At 47.1% G+C, this 18,286-nt stretch overlaps 1 protein-coding gene across 2 annotated transcripts; it reads left to right on the top strand.

The window, feature by feature from the left end:
• Window positions 1-4,407: 4,407 nt before the first annotated feature.
• Window positions 4,408-14,680, top strand: LAX1 (lymphocyte transmembrane adaptor 1). Of its 2 annotated transcripts, XM_058540296.1 has the most exons (6): window positions 4,408-4,655; window positions 4,997-5,192; window positions 7,765-7,874; window positions 8,309-8,419; window positions 8,979-9,064; window positions 10,902-14,680. In XM_058540296.1, exons 2-6 carry the CDS (start codon window positions 5,104-5,106, stop codon window positions 11,799-11,801), a joined length of 1,296 nt encoding a protein of 431 aa, XP_058396279.1. In that variant the 5' UTR covers window positions 4,408-4,655; window positions 4,997-5,103; the 3' UTR covers window positions 11,802-14,680. The 2 variants fall into 2 exon arrangements, with proteins under 2 accessions (XP_058396279.1, XP_058396278.1); XM_058540295.1 differs by having other exon boundaries at window positions 4,408-5,192.
• Window positions 14,681-18,286: the final 3,606 nt, after the last annotated feature.

Below are 18,286 nucleotides of genomic sequence, written 5' to 3'. Positions count from 1 at the left end.
GCACAGAGCATGAGGATTGCTCTTCTATAAAGCGGTCGGGGAAGACCTCTGACAGAGAGATGTCTGTGCAGAAATGTGAAAGGACTAAGAGAGTGAGCTATGTAAACATGTAGAGGAAAGAGATTCCAGGCAAAGGGCACAGCAAGTGCAAAGGCCCTAAGGTGGGAGATCTGGATTGTTTGAGGACATGCAGGGAAGCCAGTGGTTGGAACTGGGTGACTAAGTGGGAAAGTGAAAGAGATGAGTTCAGAGATGGAGAGTTGGAAGTGGGGGCAGAACCTGTAAGCTGTTATGAGGTTGGCTTTCATAAAATGGGAATTCATTAGAGGGTTTTAACCGAGGACCACAACGATCTATCTTGCACTTTAAGGGGATTATGCTGGCTCTCATGTGGCTGCAATCTAGGGAGAATGGAAGAACAGAGCAGCTCTGTCTGCACACAGGCCGCATGTGGGCCCAGCCTAATACCAAGGGCCACAGGTAAACCCACGCCCCACCATCATGCTCTCCTATGACACACAAAAGAGAAAACAAAAGGCTTGCTCAAAAAAAAAAATTAAATTAAGACATGCTGCTTGCCACCCTAGCTTGTTTCTGACGCCCTGGTTAATGAAATGATTGAAATGATATTCTACTCACTCACACAAGAAGGGAGCAAAGAAAACCATCCTGACCTGTGCCTTCCCTGTTCCAGCCTCCGACTCCTGTTGGCACGCCAGCTGCCCTTGGTGTTTCTTCTGAGATGCGCTTTGCTCTCGTCGATGCCTAATGTGACTGCCCACCCTGCTCCCTCTGCTGAGGAGCTGCCTCCTTCCTGGAGCAGGGGACAGACGGGCTCTCTTCTGTGGGCTGGGGGAGGGACGTCCGGCTGAGACAAGACTAGGGGCTGTCAGCAGACATGTGCTCATCCAGACGTGCCTCCCAGCTGGCTCTACTCCGGCTCTGTGGTTGCCAGGACTCAAGTGGAGGCTGCCAGACATAGAACTCCAGAAGGACCAAGCAGGCAGAGGTCACCAGACTTAAGGGAAGGGTTCTCTTACTGTCAGCCATGCCAACCCCCCTCCTCCACCAGGGCTTAGCCTAAGTGGGGAACGGAAACCATCCCCTTGTCTGCTCACACTCCTTGCTTCCAAATTCTCCTCACTCTCCCCAAGGGCCTTGGGTGGAGCAGGGGCAGGAAGCAGAGAAGTGAGAGAAATATTTCTGTACTTTCTAAATCTTTCTGTCCTAACCCTGCTCTCTCAGAACTTTAACTTAAAGGGAAGGTATTCGCGGCCTTTGTTCTCTGTTTCAGACTTGTCTGCACTGGAGAAGGCCTCCAGGACACAGATGAACGAGTGGGTGGGGCTTGCCGCCATCAAGGCTCCACCTATCACCCTGCGGTGGTTGTCTCAGCTCCCAAATCTTCAGAAACAAAGCCTAGCTGGAGCTGTCTTTCACACAACGCAATTTTGGCATTTTTTGGCCTAGAAATACAAAAGCGGCTGTTAACCCCGTCCTGGAGCAAGGAGACACACCGGGCCTCAGGTTGTCCTTCCTGAGAGAGGCAGTGCAGGCCTGCCGTGTTCACTTGGCTGATGAGCGCACAGCAGGAAAACAGGCTAGACACTGATCGATTTCCCAGTATCTCGCCCCATTACACACCCAGGTCATAAATTCACAGCAGCAATAAGCACCTAGGAGAACTTCTTAGAGCCCAATTAACTCTTATGGTCAGGCACTGTGCCAAAAGCCAGAGAACAATAAATACAACACAGTCCCCGCCCTGAAGGGGTTCGAAGTCTACTTGGGGAGACAGACATTTAAACAACTAATCCCAACAACTGAGAGGTGCTATCACGCATGGTGCCGTGGGGACACAGAAGAGCAAGAACCCGGCTCTCAGGACGGGAAGGCTTCACGGAGGTGCTGACACTTGGGCCACATTTTTTTTTTAATAACAATTTTGTTTTTTACAAAAATTACACTTGATCTTTGTAATAATTCAAGCAATAAGAGCCCAAAGAAGAAAGCAACAAAATACCTCAAGCCCCACAACCCAGAAATAACCAGTATAAACTCTTAAAATGTGATTTTATTGGAATTTTACAAGAGAAAAAGAAACTGCTGTTAAAATGACGGAACTTGTCGTGCAAAGGCCCAGAGTATAAATGTGACAGCAAGCCGGGTCCGCCTGGAATGCAGAGTGAGTACAAGGCGGCGGCCAGCCGAGATGACCACTGCACGGCGGCAGGGACCGCGTCTGCCTTACGTGCAAAGCCAGGGCCTCTTGTGCAATGGGAGACGGCCCGCAAGTATGTGCTTCGAGACGGAAGTAACACATGGAAGGTCGGCGGGCTAAGCATCAGGCGAGGAAGAGCGAGCAGTCCCTTAAGTATAAAGAAATGAGCCTAATGCATAATGAGAGAATAACATAATAGCAGCCCCATTTAACGAGCTCTTGCATGTGCCCAGTCCTAAGCAAGCGTTTTTCATTGTTAGCCCCGTTATTTCTCACAACAGCATTGCCTACGCACTGTCATTACTGTCATTTTACATCCAAGGAAACACCCAAAAAGGTTGGAGGCCCTGCCCAAGATCAACCAAGTAGTAATTTAGGATCTGAACTCGTGCTGATGTTCCTCACCTAGGGCACCTGTCTTCCAAAGAGGATTCGGAAAGGTTTTGCTGTTAGCAACATCACTGAGTTAGCATGGAGCCCCTGCCCTCAAGGGGCTCTGCTCACTTGGGTGCATAGGTTCTGTCAATTTAAAGCCGGTCTTAATACTTTAGAATCGTGAGTCGCATTCAACTCCTGAAATCATTGAGGCTGGTGAAAGGCAAGTACAAGAGCACGCCGCTCTAAACACAGCGCCGTTTCCCAGAAGGAGGAATTGTCTTCCACACTATGATGAATAATTTCAGACACCTATTTTGTGTTTAGGTTGGTTGGTTTTGGCACCTCGGGAGGGAATGGAGAGCAGGGTGAGGGCGCAGCCGGGGCCTGGAAACCCGGAGCTTGGCCTGTAGCCTGCGAGCCTCCTTTGAGGGGCTGTTTCCCTCAAGTGTGGGGGCAGGAGGAAATCAGAAGACTGGAGGGGAGATTAGTCTGACTCAGGCAGGCTGGTGGATGAGGGAAGTGGGGACTCAAGATGGTCACACACAGGGGGACGTTCTTGAAAAGCATTTTTTTTAAGTAGCAGTCAGAGCTCCGAGGTTCACCCTTCCCGTGTACCACCTTCTAAGCTCCCGCTTCACACACCATCCCCTATTGGCACCAGTGGCTGAGGGCAGGCCTGAGGGCCTCTTTCTTCCACCAGTCCCGGCCACCACCCAGTGTGACAGACTGCTGGTCTTTTTCCCTGTGAGGTGTCCTAGTTGTTACTCAGACCTGATCCAAAGGAGAAGTGGGCAGAGACCCAGGTTCCAGCTCTAGAACCAGCTGTCTCTGAGCTTCCTGCCAGGTAAGGCTACTTGGAAGGAAGGCAGCAAGGACCTGGAATGGCAGAGCTCTGGGGGGCCTTCCTGGGCCAACCTGCAGCCCCCTCCCCTGGGGGCCCTGTGAGAGCCTAGACGTACATAGGGCAGGGGCTGACAGCTCAGGGAGGCCAGGGGCCTTGATGTCCACTGGGAAGAGGTGGGAGAGAGGCATAGGGAGGAGGCATCACCTATCTTCCCTACCATCCACCTGGGAATCCATTTCCTTGTGGAAAGTGAAGTCAAAGGCTCTTCTTCACACCCTCATAATAGTCTTAGTGGCCCCTTCTCTTTGGACTCTCCCAAGATGCAAAGCGAGTTTCAGGAGATTGGTGAGGGGAAGGGAGTTAGAAACAAATCTGGAGCAATCTTTGAAGTTTGGCACACTTGGGGTGCACATGGGGGTGTACAAAAAGCAGGCCTGGGATGGATCTTCTCCAAGAGCCCTGCAAGGGAGACAGCCAGCACTCAGGGGCCACTGCAGGCAGGCCTTCAGGAAGAGATGGCCTCCAGGGCCCCGCTAACCCAGCCTCAGCTCCACTCTGAGGGTCAAACCCAGAGCACAGGTTCTCAAAGGTGGAACACAGACCAGCTCCATTAAAATCACTGGGGAAGCATTTATGAAAACAACCTGTCCCCCTCTGGACTCTCTGCCCATGGAACAGCCGCAGGTGCCAGAGCTCTGCGTTTTTCTAAAAAGCGTCTTCCTAGGCTCCTTAGACCTGCTAAAAAACATGATAAACCTGGAGGTTTATAAAACACTAGACGTCTCAGAAACCCAGGGTGAACAAGCACAGATACCCCACCACCTTGCTCCAGCCTCAGTCACACTCCCACAGAGCACGGCACACCTGGCTGACCCAGGGAACAGGGGCACAGACAAGTTTTCTTCTCTTCGTAAGAGCTGAGCAGCGTTTCCTGTGCCCCACGCTCCGTTAGCACGTTGGTGGTGTCGCTTCCTGTGACTGACTCTCTGTTTCCATTCCGGCACAGTGTTTGCTTTTTTCTCTCTGCTTTGGGGGTTGGAGGAAGAGAAGCTTCTCACGGTGCCTCTCTAGGGCCTCTTGGCAGTCTCGCCCTGGTGCCCCTCACACTTCTACCAGAGGCAAAGACCACAGCTTCTCCCGGAGCCGCCTCGCCGGGGGAGCCCACGCTGGATGAGCCCTCGCCTCTGCAGTGGGCATTGTAGCCGCGTCCAGGTAGAACCAAGCCTGTTGTCTTCGTATGTTGGGTCAACTCAGCCTGACATTTCAGGGGTAGGCACAAAGCAGGGAGTTTGTTGGAGGAAAGAAAGTTCTAGAGAGACAGATTGGGAGCTTTAGAAAGGAAGAAATAAAAACCAATAGACTTTTTTTGTGAGAGACTTTGGTGAATAAAGATTTAAGAAGAAATTTTGAGAGTTAAGAGTTGTACATTAGGGAGGGTTTGGAAGACATGAAAACCAGGAGGATTTCTGTCATTCTTGTCTACTAAAAAAAGTGGTTATAGCACACAGTATGATATGTAAAACACAAACCAATTTTGCCTTTTCTGCTGGGAGTCAACAACTTAGGAAGAGCCAGGAAAGTGGCAGACATGCTGGCTGGCTGATTGTGATTGAAAGGAGGCTTAGAAGGAGGAGCTGAAGCCAGAGAGGTTCCTGTGACAATGGCTGTCACCACCCCAACCCTCTCAGAAATCAGAGGGAGGACGGCGGAGCCCGGCACTCTGCAGGTCACTCGCAGCAGCCTGGACAGGTGAGTGGCTCTGGGTGGTGAGCTCCACCCTCCCTTGATTAGACAGAGGGCCCTGCTCTACCCTGGCAGCTTCTACCCCAGCAGTGCTGCCACCCCTTGCAACCAGGCTCAGGTCCACTGAGACCACCAAACTCTAGGCTCAGAGAGGTTTGCTCAGGACTGCTGGGAGGAAAGGAAGAGGTGTCGAGGAGAAGAGGGAGCTGCTGGGGAAGAGGAAGGCTCTGACAACACAGGATTTTCTGAGAGCTGGCTGCCTGGCCTGGTGGACTTCTCTCCTCCCTGAGGTCCTGATAACTGTCCTCAGTCTTTCCTGTCCCTGATCCCACCAATCATTCCTCAAAAAACAAGTAGGTCCTGCCATGATGGAAACAAAAGGCCCACTTATCTCAAGGATGTGTTTTTAGGTCCTAAAAACTTGCCATGAATGAAAAATGTAATCATAGATACGATAAAGATATGTCTTTAGGACACAAAATCTCACAGAACTAATCATGGATGTAAATTTTACAGCTAAAACTTTCAACATTGGGCTAACAAAAATAAAAAGTCCATCAGCAGTTGAAAGGGTAGGAACACTAGTAGGTATAAATTTCAGTGCTATGATAACAGTACAACTCAACCGTAATAAATTTAAAATCACTCTAGTTTGGGGAAATAAATGTTATTACCATGACAAACACACACATGTCATTTGCAGGTGGACAAGAGCATTGATGGGGGATGAATTAATAAAGCTGTCAGAACCCTGCAGCCCTCACCCCCCAAAAAAACTATTTTTATATTCATTCACTCGTTTATGAATTCACTCACTTGTTGATTTAACAAATACTCATCAAGCCCCAATAAGTCCAGGCACTGTTCCAGGCACCCAGTGAGCAGGAGAGACAAGTCCATGACCTCCTGGAGCTGACAGCCAAGTGGGCAACTCAGAGATAAGCAGAGAAGCAAATGAATGTAGACTATAATGTCCATTGGTCGTAAGTGCTAGGAAGAAACACCAGAGGAGAGTATGGGGACTGACAGTAACAGGGTGTGGCCCAGGAGCACCTGTCTGAGGAGGTGCTATTTCAGGAGAGACCTGAATGAAATGAGGGCCCAAGCTGCGCAGACAGCTGCAGAGGAGGGCTCCAGGGAGAGGGAGCGGCAGGTGAGCCAGGACTGTGCTTTGCGTGGTCAAGGAACAGCCAGGAGTCCTGGCAGTCAAAGTCAGAGGGAAAGGGGTAGGAAATGAAGTCAGAAGGTCACAGAGGCCAGAACAGAAGGTGCTGGAATTCCTCCCTGGGGAGGGACCATGGGTGTCATCCCGAGTGTGATGGGGAGTCATGGAAGGTTGCAAGCAGAGGGGCGCGATCTGATTTACTGTTGAGAGAATCACGCTGGCTCACATGTGAAGATAGTATTTTGTGGCCAAGAGTGAAAGCAAGGAGACCCATTAGGGAGGCTACTGCAAAGGTCCATGGGGAACACACAGTGGCTTGGAGCAGGGTGGTGGCAGTGGAGGAGCGAGAGGTGACTGGGTTTGGGATAGATGCTCAGGAGTTGAGAAGACAAAATCTACTGGTTGACTAGAAGCGGGTCATGAATGAAAGGGAGCAGTCAAGTATGGCTCCAGGGTCTTGACCAAGCTACTAGATGATGGGAAACACCAAAGGAGGAGCAGCTTTGTGGGGGGAGAGCAAGAGTTCTGTTTTAGACATATTTGGTTTGAGATGTCTATTGGGCAGCCTGGTGGAAATTTCCAGTATAAAGTTGGGTAAACAAGCCTAGAACTCAGGAGGACAAAAACCTTCCCTGCTAGATGACCTGGTTTCTAATATTTGGGGGTAGCATGTCTGCTAGTGATTCCTTTTGGAACCTCGATTGGCTGCTTCCTGTTACAGTAGGCAAAGCAGAGCAGGAACTCCAGGCCTGCCAGAGAATTACAAGCAGCGTGGCCTTGCTTGGTGCATTTGCACTGGTTAAATTACACAGAACAGCGGAGTGCTGCTTGGAGACCAGCTCTCAGGTTGGTGCTGTGGGGGTCACTCAAGCACGCAAGCTGGACTCTGTCACAGGGCCACTCCGTAGCTGTAAGTTGAGTAATCCTCTCCTCCAAGCAGGACAGGAAGCCCAGGAGCAGGATGAGGGGAAGCAGGGGCAGATGGACTTGATGTGGCGAGTTTGGAGGACAGTGCGGTGCTCTGGAGCTAGCACAACCCTTGGGCCCAAACAGACCTAGACTCACATCCATCTTTGCCCCTTCCCACCCATGAGGTCTTTGACACGTTCCTCTACATTTCTGAGTCTAAATCTCAGGTTCTTTGGCCACAAGAGAGACAGGACTGTTGTAAAGATTAAATAAATTTCACATGCAAACCCCTGGAATCCAGTAGGCATTCAAAAGGGATAGTTCCCTTCTCCTGTGTCCAATTTCTCTCCATCCAAGAGATGACCCTCTCTTCCACCACACAGCCCACCCCCCTTCAGCTTTCCTTCACAGGCCTCCATCGCAAATCCTGGGGCTCTAACTCCTGAGGGAACTATCTTCTCCTCCACTCCCCTATGGCTGGGCATCGCACTTGTTTCCTCATAGAGATAAAGAGCAAAGCAGCAACATCTTTTCTGGGTTCGCGGGACTCCTCTCCATCCTCCTGGTCATCACGGTTTTCTGCGTCCTGTGGAACTGGAATAAACGGAAGAAGTGTGAGTCCCTTGTTTGTCCAAAGTTGAGACACACTGGGATCAATAATCCAGCCTGGCGTTTAAAGCCCAGTTTATTCTCCAGGGATAAACTATTGCACTGGGGAGGCCTCTGTTTTTATCTGACATGCTGGTCGTTGTCTCGCTCAAGATCCTAAGATCATGGCTCCCTCAAGATCGTGGCTCAAAGGCTCTGTGCTGACTGGAGTTCCATTTTGAGTCATTGCCCTGGTACCCCTGTACCCCTGTCTCCTCTTCCTGCTTCTGTGCACGAGTCCCCTATTCTTCAACTCAAATGGAAAGGGTCAAGTCTAAAAATGTACTTTTTATGATACCTGATGAGAGTGGGGAATGTCTCCAGGGACCGTGTCATCCCCGGGTCCCCACATCCTGTGTAGCCAGCCCACTGTGACTCCACCTCTCTCACTGCCTTGCAGGGCAAGCTCCTTATCTCCGCACTACTGCTGGGCCCTCGCTGACTCTGCCTAGACAAGGACAACGAGCCAAAAATACTTACGACCTCTTGCCCCGCAGGCAAGAAGAGCTGGGTAGGTTTTCCTTTCCCAAGCATGGAGTCCAGACAAATGACACTTCTGCCCCCAGATGCACATCTCACCACCCAGAAGCAACTTTCTCTGAACTTCCAGACCTTTCTGCCCTTCAGAGTACATGGAGAAGGGGATGGATAGACTGCAAGATACAGCTCCAGGGGAGGCCTAGCAAGCTCTAAAAAGAGAGCAGGGGGCCATCTAGGTTTGGGGTTTGAGTTTTTCTTGATGTCAAGGCAGCAGAGGACAGATGGGTGTGTCTAGAGGTGGGAAAGACACTCAGAAGGAGAACATGGCCGCCCGCATTACAGACAGAGACGGTTTGCCCCAGGAGCCCCATTTCCAGCCTCCCCAACCTCTACTCTCGTGTCCTCCAGCACCACAAAGTCTGAGGAGGGCTCAGAACACATCATCCCTGCAGCTCTGCCCTTCTTACCACAGAGCACCAGGCCCCAAACACCAGACAGCACGCACACCCACTCCACCCACAGTGAGGGGATGTTGGGGCTGAAGCACTCAGAGGACGGGCTATCTTCAGGATTGTTTTCTGTCCTCTCAGGGAGACATCAGCCGAGGAGTATCCGTATTTTCAGTACCGAGAGCCTCCTCTCCAGAAATTCTGACAGCCCTCCCTCTGAGCACATGGTAAGAGTCAAGTGAAATGACAAGCCCTTGGGAGAAATGACGTGTCTCTGGCAGAAGAACTGAGGGGAAAGAGGTCCAGGTCTCAGATCTTGTTTCGCCGCAAACAGCATGTCCTTTGGCAGTCGGCCTGCAGCCCTAATAATAAATTGGAAAGACTAGCCTCAGCATCTCCCCACTGCCCAAGGAGAAAAATTTAGAAAGATAGGAGCAAGTGCTTGGGATTTTAAGAAAGGCACCAGGGTGCATGAATTCAAGGACATGATGTTAAAACTGAAATGGATTGTTTTAACAAAGACATGATAACATACTTATCCAAATGGGTGCTGTCCCCTTCAAAGTCATCACCTCAGGAGGGTACCCAAATATTCCAACACTCCAGTTGGTGTGCAAAACACCCTTAAAACCCTGCTTTGGACTTACTTCTGGGGCCTGTATCAAATTGTTTCAATTCTCCTCAATAGCAGAAATATTCCTAAGTCATTCAGCACTGTAACTAGTGTAGAAAGTGTCTGATCACAGCAAGTGTCTGATATCCTTTGAGGTTCCAATTGTTATTAATTGGAATAATTAAACGGAAAAAAACCCGTGTGTCTCAGGATCTGGCTCTGAAGGCAGCCCCCAAGCAGGAGCCCCACACTGTTTGAGGCAGAGGCATCAGGGACAGGAGAGTGATTACTTTGAAGAGCAGGGTGTTCATTTCCATAGATAAGGTCTTGTTTGCTTGTTAAAGAAATAATCCCTTTGGTTTTGTGGTCATCCTTGGGTAAGTGCAGTCATGCTGCTGCTGATGACTCTGTTGTCACCCAGCCTCCTATTACCCAGAGGTTTAGGTTCAGTTACCACGCGGCCACCTCCACACCTCCACGTTACCACTGCCACATTACCACCTTTGCTTCCTCCTCCTCTCGCATGTCCCATCCTTGGGCTCTGCTCCTGCCTCTAAGACTTCCTGGGCAGCAAGTCTGAGTGGCTGATAAAGGGCAGGGAGGAGGAAACCCCACTGCCAAAGCTGGCTCCGGGCTCGGGTGGGCTCAGAGGGGATTTTGCTTCGAGAGCTTAAGTCCCAAACTGACGTAAGCCACAGACATGTTTGGCTTGGACCCTGTAGTGTTTGAAGAACATTTTGAACCAGTTGCCAACATTTAAATCTCTAAAAGATTTCACATTAAAGTCTGGATGTCCAGCTTTCTTGAAAATTCAGAGCTTCTGGGAACATCAGACCAGCATCCCTAAAAAGCTGTAATCTGCTGACTGTGTGTATCAACCGCCCCTTTACTAATAACGTCGGGCATTTTTTAGTATTTTCTATGTGCCAGGAGCTATCTAAACACTTTACTCACAGTAATCCATTCACTCCTCACAAAAAAAGTCATGATGTAGATTTTAAGATTATCCCCATTTTACAGGTTAGCGAACTGTGGCACGGAGAGTTTAGGTAACTTGCCCCAACTCAGCACCGAGTGCTGAGGCGGGATTTGCACCCTCAGTCTCAGCCTAGTCTCTACCATTAGCCACTGTGCTAAATCACCTCTCAGGGTGCTCTGAGACACAGCCCCTCCAGTTCATCATACCCCACCCCCACTCCACATTGTGCCAAAAACCAGTTGCAATTTATCATCACGTTTACACTGTTGCTTTCCTTAGACTCAGCTCACTTCACTCATACCTACCTAGCATCTAAAGCCTCGCAGTTTGAGATCCCAGATCTAGAGCTTTTCTCCCGGGTGGAGAGCTGAGTGAAGGAACTGTCCGATAGCAGTGCTGGGCAGGGAGGAGGAAAGGTTCCGTCCATATTTCTGCTTCCATCCTGTCACTAGCTTTCTTTTCTTACTCACAGCCCTCCCAAGCAGGCACTGCCTTGCAGACGCATAGAGCCCATCCTTATGCCGTGGGGTATGCAGTGGGCATCTATGACAATGCCATGGGGCCCCACGTGTGTGAGAACCTCACTCCTTCAGCACACTACGTCAACATTGGAGCTTCCAGAGATTGCCCGAGCATTTCTTCAGAGGATTCGAGAGATTACGTCAATGTCCCCACAGCAGAAGAAATTGCTGAGTCTCTGGCTTCTACCAGCAGCCCTCCTGGGAACCTCTTTGACCTCCCAAGAGCCCAGGAGCTGGAGTTTCCTGAGGAAAGAGACGAGGGCTGTGGGAATGCCAGTGACTGCCCCAGTTTTTGGTCTCCAGGAACTGAGAGCAGTGATCCACTCAGCGATGGGGAAGATTCTTCTCAGACCTCAAATGACTATGTCAACATGGCGGGGTTGGATCTCGGGGCCATTCAAGGGAAGCAGCCCTGGGCGGCTGTTCAGTGCTGCAGAGATTATGAAAATGTCCCACCAGCAGATTCTAATGGAAACCAGCAGCAGGTGGAGGAAGAAGTGACATCCTCAAACACAGACCGTGTAGAGGGCAGGACAGATGGTCCAGGGACCCACATCCAACCTGTCATGCAGTCAGGGAGATTCTTGGCTTTAGAGGATTATGTAGCCTGTTGGTCCTCTGCACAGAGTGAGAACAGTCAGATGAAACATGGAGAAGAGGTGTCAAACGAGGACTCCAATGACTATGAGAATGTGCTAGCTGCCAAGTTAGGAGGCAGGGACTCTGAGCAGGAGCCTGAGACACAGCTCCTTCCTGATGAGTTAAGATCCAGCCACCCAGCTGGAAAGCCATGTGAAATGGTCTATCCTGCCAGATCCGTAGCCACCACAGGGTCTAGTGAAGACCCTTGACCATCCTGTATTTCAGTGGTTAGGCTGAAAAGAGGCTGAAATAAGTGCGGAGCTAAGAGGCTCACAAAAGCAGAGGTTTGGGAAAGGCAGAAAGAAATTCTTCTCAAGTTGGGTGCTGTTATCTCTCATACCAACCTAAGAATGTTTGCTGAAACCACCTTCTAGGACTGTTAGGAGATTAAAAATGGGAGAGTACTTTAGTGCACAGTGGAAACATGCACTAGTCTAAAATCGTTACCTTCACTTATACCAGCAGGCTGCAAAGCAAAAATACAGATTGTTTTGTAATCCAGGCAGAAGCCAAAAGGAAGGAAGAAGTTGGGATACAGGTGGGGAGACAGTGTGGACAAGCAAATACTGGAGAAGATGTGGAATAGGAACTCGCACTCAGTGCTGATGGAATTGCAAAGCATAACATCCACTTTGGAAAACTGTTTGGCAGTTTCTTATAAACACACACTTGTTGTACGACACCGCCATTCCACTACTAGGTATTTACCCAAGTGAATGGAAAACTTGTGTTCACACAAAAACACACACATGACTGTTTACAACAGCTCTATTCATAATTGCCAAAACCTAGAAATAACCCAGATGTCCTTCAACAGGTGAATGGGTAAATAGACTGTGGCGTGTTCATATGATGAGTTTAGCCATATTCAACAGTAAAAAGGAATGAAGTATCGGTTCATGCAACAACGTGGACAAAACTTAAATGCATTTTGTTAAGTGACAGAAGCTAGAACTATAAGTCTACATATTGTATGATTCCATTTATACAACATTCTGGACAAGGCAAAGCTACAGGGGTGGAAAACAGATCAGTGGTGGCAGGTTTGGGGAAAGGGGAGAGGTTTACAACAAAGGAGCTGCACAAGGGAATTTTTAGGATAATGGAGCTGTTCTGATTGGTACTGTGGTGGTGGATACATGACTCTATGCATTTGTCAAAACACAAAAAACTGTGTAACACAAAGAGTGACTTTAATTGTATGCAAATTTTAAAAAATTAACCAGGCTGTCAGGGGAACCCATGATAGAATATACATTGTGACAAATGAATTTAACTGTATTACAAATGTAATCCCACTGAAGGGGGTGCGGAAAAAAGGACCTGGCCTAATTAACTTTGGAAAATAATGTTTTTACTTGAAACTGTAAGATAAAGACACAAAGAACTGAACACAAACACTGCACTCTAGTTGGTAAATTTATATGGCACAGGAGTATAGGTTAGCAATTCTCAAACTACTTTGAATGTATACTAGGGTTGAACAAAAAGTAAATATGTTATAGATAAGGAGAAGCAAGTTTCTTACTGTCAAAGAAAGAGGTGACAAATAGGCAAGTAGGGAAGGATACAGTGAACTCTGGTGCTTGATTAGAGTTGGAGGTACAGTTTGAACTAGTTTTTAATTTAATATACATACAAATAGATACAGAAATAAATATAGATGTGTGTGTTTCCAGAGGCTAGTATACATATATTTTCTAGTTCTGTCCACTAGAGGGTCTAGAAATACTGATAGCCCGGTAGCAATGAACATACTTAGCACTCAGATCTTGGTTCCTGAATATCATTGTCCAATGAAAGGAACCAGAGCTCCTTGGAGAAATAGCTAGTTCTAGGGCTGGAGCAGGAAAAATATAGGATGAGCTTGACCATCTTGGAGAAAAGGAAAGAAAAGAAAGAAAAAGTGGGGAGAAGAAAAGAAAAGATGAGAGCATGTCAAAGGGAGCCAATTGAAAGAGCTCCCAGAGGCAAAGCTAGAACAATTTGAGCAATAAGAATAAATAAATATAACATAGATTTATAACCCAAAGAACAAAATAAATATCCATGAGTCCACACCAATGGTCAAATAAATAAATAAAATGGAGTAAAGGGATAAATCTTCCTTACAGATGAATTCCAAATAGTAAATGTAGAAGAAATAAGGGGAAAAGAAAATCACCATTAAGACACCACAGAATGATCACTTTGGGCAAGTCCTAATGAATGCTAAAATTAGTGGGTGACACTTTAAGGAGAAAGAAAGTAGTTTCATAGCCTCAAAGAATCTCCTCCCAAATAGTTGTTCATTACTGTGATGGTTTTCACACATGTCCGCAAATTGTCTGATACTTCCTCTGGATCTTAATTCCCCTCCCCTTCAGTGTGGGCTGCATTTAGTGACTCTTCTAACGAAGAGAATATGGAAAGGGGAAAATAGTAAATTTACAGTGAAGAAACTTGGCAGACACCAGCAGTTAAGTGTTAACTCACCAGTAAGGAATAAGTCACAGGGCTGCATGACCAAGGGGAAGAGAATTTTACCTCTGTGATATTCTTCCCCAAATCCACAACCCCAGTTCCATCATGAGAAAGCATCAGAAAGCCCAAATTGCATGACATTCTACAAATACCTGACCAGAACTCTTAAAAGTTCTAAGGTCATGAAAGACAAGAAAAGACTGAGAAACTGTCACAGGTTGGAGGACATTAAGGAGACATGATGACTAAATATAACATGGTACCTTGAATTGAATCCTGGTACAGAAAAAGGACATTAGTGGGAAAAACTGGTAAAACTCAAAAAAAGTCCATATTTACTGAATAGTATTATATCAGTTAATTTCTTAGTTTTGATAAATGTACCATGGTTGTATAAGATGTTAACATCAGGGGAAGCTGGGTGAGGAGTATACAGGAACTCTCTGTTCTCTCTTTGCAACTCTTCTGTAAATTACTTCAAAATAAAAAATAATTTTAAAGCACGGACAAAGCCAGGAGTGAAGACGTGGAGGCTCAACCCACTACTGTAAATGTGCCTTTGTTCCTTCTCCTGCACAATGGATATAACATAAAGCATATGCTGGTGTAATTGTTCTGGGTATGTTTGTTTTCTGCATTGTTTTGTTAACACATATTAAGTCTCCTATCAATCTGCGATCACTTACCCTGCTGGAAATCTGTTTAAGTCCCTTATATTCTCCCTGGCTCTTAGCACAAGGCCCAAGATAAAAGCAGGTTATTGATGACTGATGGTCAATGATGCGGTTTCAGTGCAGTACTTATACCATAAAATGTTGAGCGAGGTTTTTTCTGTCATTCAGGAATTGAGGCTAAGGCCTAGAGCTGAGTACAAAAGTTGTAAAACATCCCATATTCTGAGCTCAGAGCGCCACCCGCTGTTAGAAGTCAGCCAGCCCCCTTCAAGGCTCACTGCAAGCAGGAAAGCTAGTCCACCGTGTACTGCCCTGCACCACACCGCGTCCCTGCCCACGGGAGAGGGCTGGGGGTCGGCGAGGCTAGCCTTGGAGGAGCACGCTGGCCAGGAAGAGAGCTTCTTTCCTCCTTCACGGCCCCTCACCCCGGACGTCATCCCCTTCTGCAGTGTGCTGAGGGCCCAGGAAAAGGAGAAAGAGTGTGCCGCCAGAACTGAGAGAAAGAGGCCTGTGGAGCCGCTGGCCACCCACTGTCAGGCGAGTGTCACCAAGGGAGAGTGACTGGGCCTGGCCATCTTGTTGGCACCACCTCGGCAGGGTGCCAAGGCAAGGGGCCTCCAGGATGAATCTGTGAGGTACAGACCATCTGAAATGGCCTCACAAGACTTGGGTGTATGATTTGGACTAAACATTTGTGTGCCCCCCAAAATTCATATGTGGAAACCTAATCCTCAAGGTGATGCTGTTAGGAGGTGGGGCCTTGGGGAGGGGATTAGATCATGAGGGTGGAGCTCTCATGAGTGGAATTAGTGCCCTTATAAAAGAGGCCCCAGAGAGCTCCCTTGCCCGTTCCCCACTGTAAGGACACAGAGAGAGGATGGCCATCCATGAGCCAGGAAGCAGCTCTCCCCAAACACTGAATCTGTGAGAGCCTTGATCTTAGACTTCCCAGAACTGTGAAAAATGAATGTTTGTGGTTGAAGTCACCCAGTCTATGGAATTTTTTTTCTAGCAGCCTGAGCTAAGACAGTGGGATACAGGCAGAGTGCTGCAGGAGCTGCCTCTCCCATGGCTGGTGCCTGTATTCAGGGTAGATTTTGTCAAGGCTTCCAGATTTACCCTACAAGTGACCAGCATTTAAATTCCTGCCACCCAGAGGGCATGTGTCAGTCTGATACTGACGGTCAGTCAGGGTTAGCCAGGGAAGCAACAACAAGCAGAGAGAGAGAATGGCAACCTCACCCAGTCAAGTAAGGAGAGATTTGTATCAGGTGTGAGAATGAAGATTCAGACAGAACTGAATCTTAGAGACTGGCCTAAGAGAATTCTCATAACTAAGAGATGGTAATGAGATGAAAAATTATGGGATCAAAATAAGAAGTTGTTAAGAGAGCTACTACCTAATAAGAGAGGCAGGTTCAACCTACCACAGTTGGGGGACAGGTCCCAGAAAACAGAAAGCTCGTGTTTATACCCCAATGAGCTGGACACCTCAACAAGATAGTTACACTTATACACATTCTCCCAAAGTGAGAATGATTAATAAATTGTAGATTGTCTCATATTAGGTAGAGAACATTTCTGCTTATTTCTTGTTCTGAGAATTTTTACAAATGGATAGATGAAAGACTTTTTATTAAATTATAATTCTCTCTTTCCCTTTATAGTGTTATTTTCTCACATTAGTAATGCCAGGAAATTTTGAGTTAAATTGAATGCCCAATTGCAGTAATTATCTCATCTCATACTCCTGATAATGCTAAATATGATGAAATATTTTCAAGATCAGGATGAAAAAGTAGATGTAAAGATAACTAATCCATTATGATTCCTTAATTAGTTAAATATGGTGAATTAAAAATTCACACTTGTATTATACTGATTGTGACCTCATTCAGAATACTGTTTAATATCAGATGCAGAGGTTTGCTAGGTCTCCTCCTTCCCTCTCTGTCCTTTACCCTCTAGTGAGCAGAAGACAGAAGTTTGCTGTCCCTCTGGCACGTCTCTTCCCTGAGTATCATGGGGCTTTATCATCACTTCTGGTTTTCCTGTGGGCGTCCTGCAATTCCACTCAATCCTGACCCTATCCATCTGGAGATGACATCAGATTCCACAGGTTAAGAGCTTGGTCCAACAAGACCACCCTCCACTTCAGATGCCAATCACAACCCCAGGTTGTGCCTCTGACTAACTGGCTATAAATCAGAGGTTCCCACAACTCCCTCCTTGGATTCCATTAATTTGCTAGAGCAACTCACAGGACTCAGGAAACCAGTTTACTCACTAGATTATCGATTTATTACAAAGGGTAGTAAGCATACAAATCAACTGCCAGATGAAAAGATACATAGAGTGAGGTCCTGAAAAAAGAAGCTTCTATCCTCTTGGTAGAAGCTCTCTGGCTCACCAACACAGAAGCTCTCCAAACCCTGTCCTTTTGGGTTTTTATGGAGGTTTCATTACATAGGCGTGATTCATTAAATCATTGGCCATTGGTGATCAATTCAACCTCTATCTCCTCTCCCCTCCCCAGAGGTCAGGCGGTGGGACTGAAAGTTTCAACCCTCTAATCACAGGGTTGGTTCCCTGGCAACCAACCTCATCCTTAGGTGGGGTCCAAAAGTCACCATTAACATAACAAAAGTGCCTTTGTCACTCTCATCACTTAGGAAATTCCCAGGGTTTTGGGTGCTTAGTGCCAGAAATGGGCAAAGACCAAATATATACAGTAATCTCCCCTTATCTGCAGGGGTTACCTTCCCCCAGTGGATGCCCAAAACCACAGATAGTACCGAACCCTGTATATACTATGTTTTTTCCTATACATACAAGCTATGATAAAGTTTAATTTATAAATTAGACACAGTAAAAAATTAACAATAACTAATAATAAAATAGAACAATTACAACAATATACTGTAATAAATTGCCAGCATCACTACTCTTGTGTTTTGGGACCACTATTAAGTAATATAAGGGTTACTTGAACACAAGCTATGATACCAGGACAGACAGACCTGATAACCGGTTACTAAGTGACTAAGTGAGTAATGGGTGGGTAGCACGAACAGCATAGAGGTGCTGGACAAAGGGATGATTCATGTCCGGGGCAGAACAGAGAGGAAAATTTCAGGATTTCACCACAGTAGTCAGAATGGTGTGCAATTTAAAACTTATGAATCGTTTATTTCTGGAATTTTCCATTTAATATTTTCAGACCTCAGTTGACTGTGGGTAACTGAAACCTCAAAAAGCAAAACCACAGATAAGGGGGGATGACTGTATTTATTATAAATCACACTATCACAGGAGTGAAAACAGCCGAGGTACTTTTGTGCCGTGTTTCCACTGTTCTTGTAAGAATGAAATACAATTGATTCTTGTTATTCACCATAGTTATGGTCTAGAAAGCCACCACGAACACTCAATTAGCAAATACTGAACCACACTGCTCCTAGGAGGAATATAGAGTTAGGTTCCTGCAAGCTTCTGTCCACAACATATTCATCAACTGGTGAGTACATAGCCTTGTTTTATGTGTGTTTCTGTTTAAA

Source organism: Diceros bicornis, chromosome 4 (assembly GCF_020826845.1).
Source record: "Diceros bicornis minor isolate mBicDic1 chromosome 4, mDicBic1.mat.cur, whole genome shotgun sequence".
NCBI classification, from domain to species: domain Eukaryota; kingdom Metazoa; phylum Chordata; class Mammalia; order Perissodactyla; family Rhinocerotidae; genus Diceros; species Diceros bicornis.
Note: the sequence above shows the minus strand (reverse complement) of the source record. Positions and strands in the feature narration are given on the sequence as shown.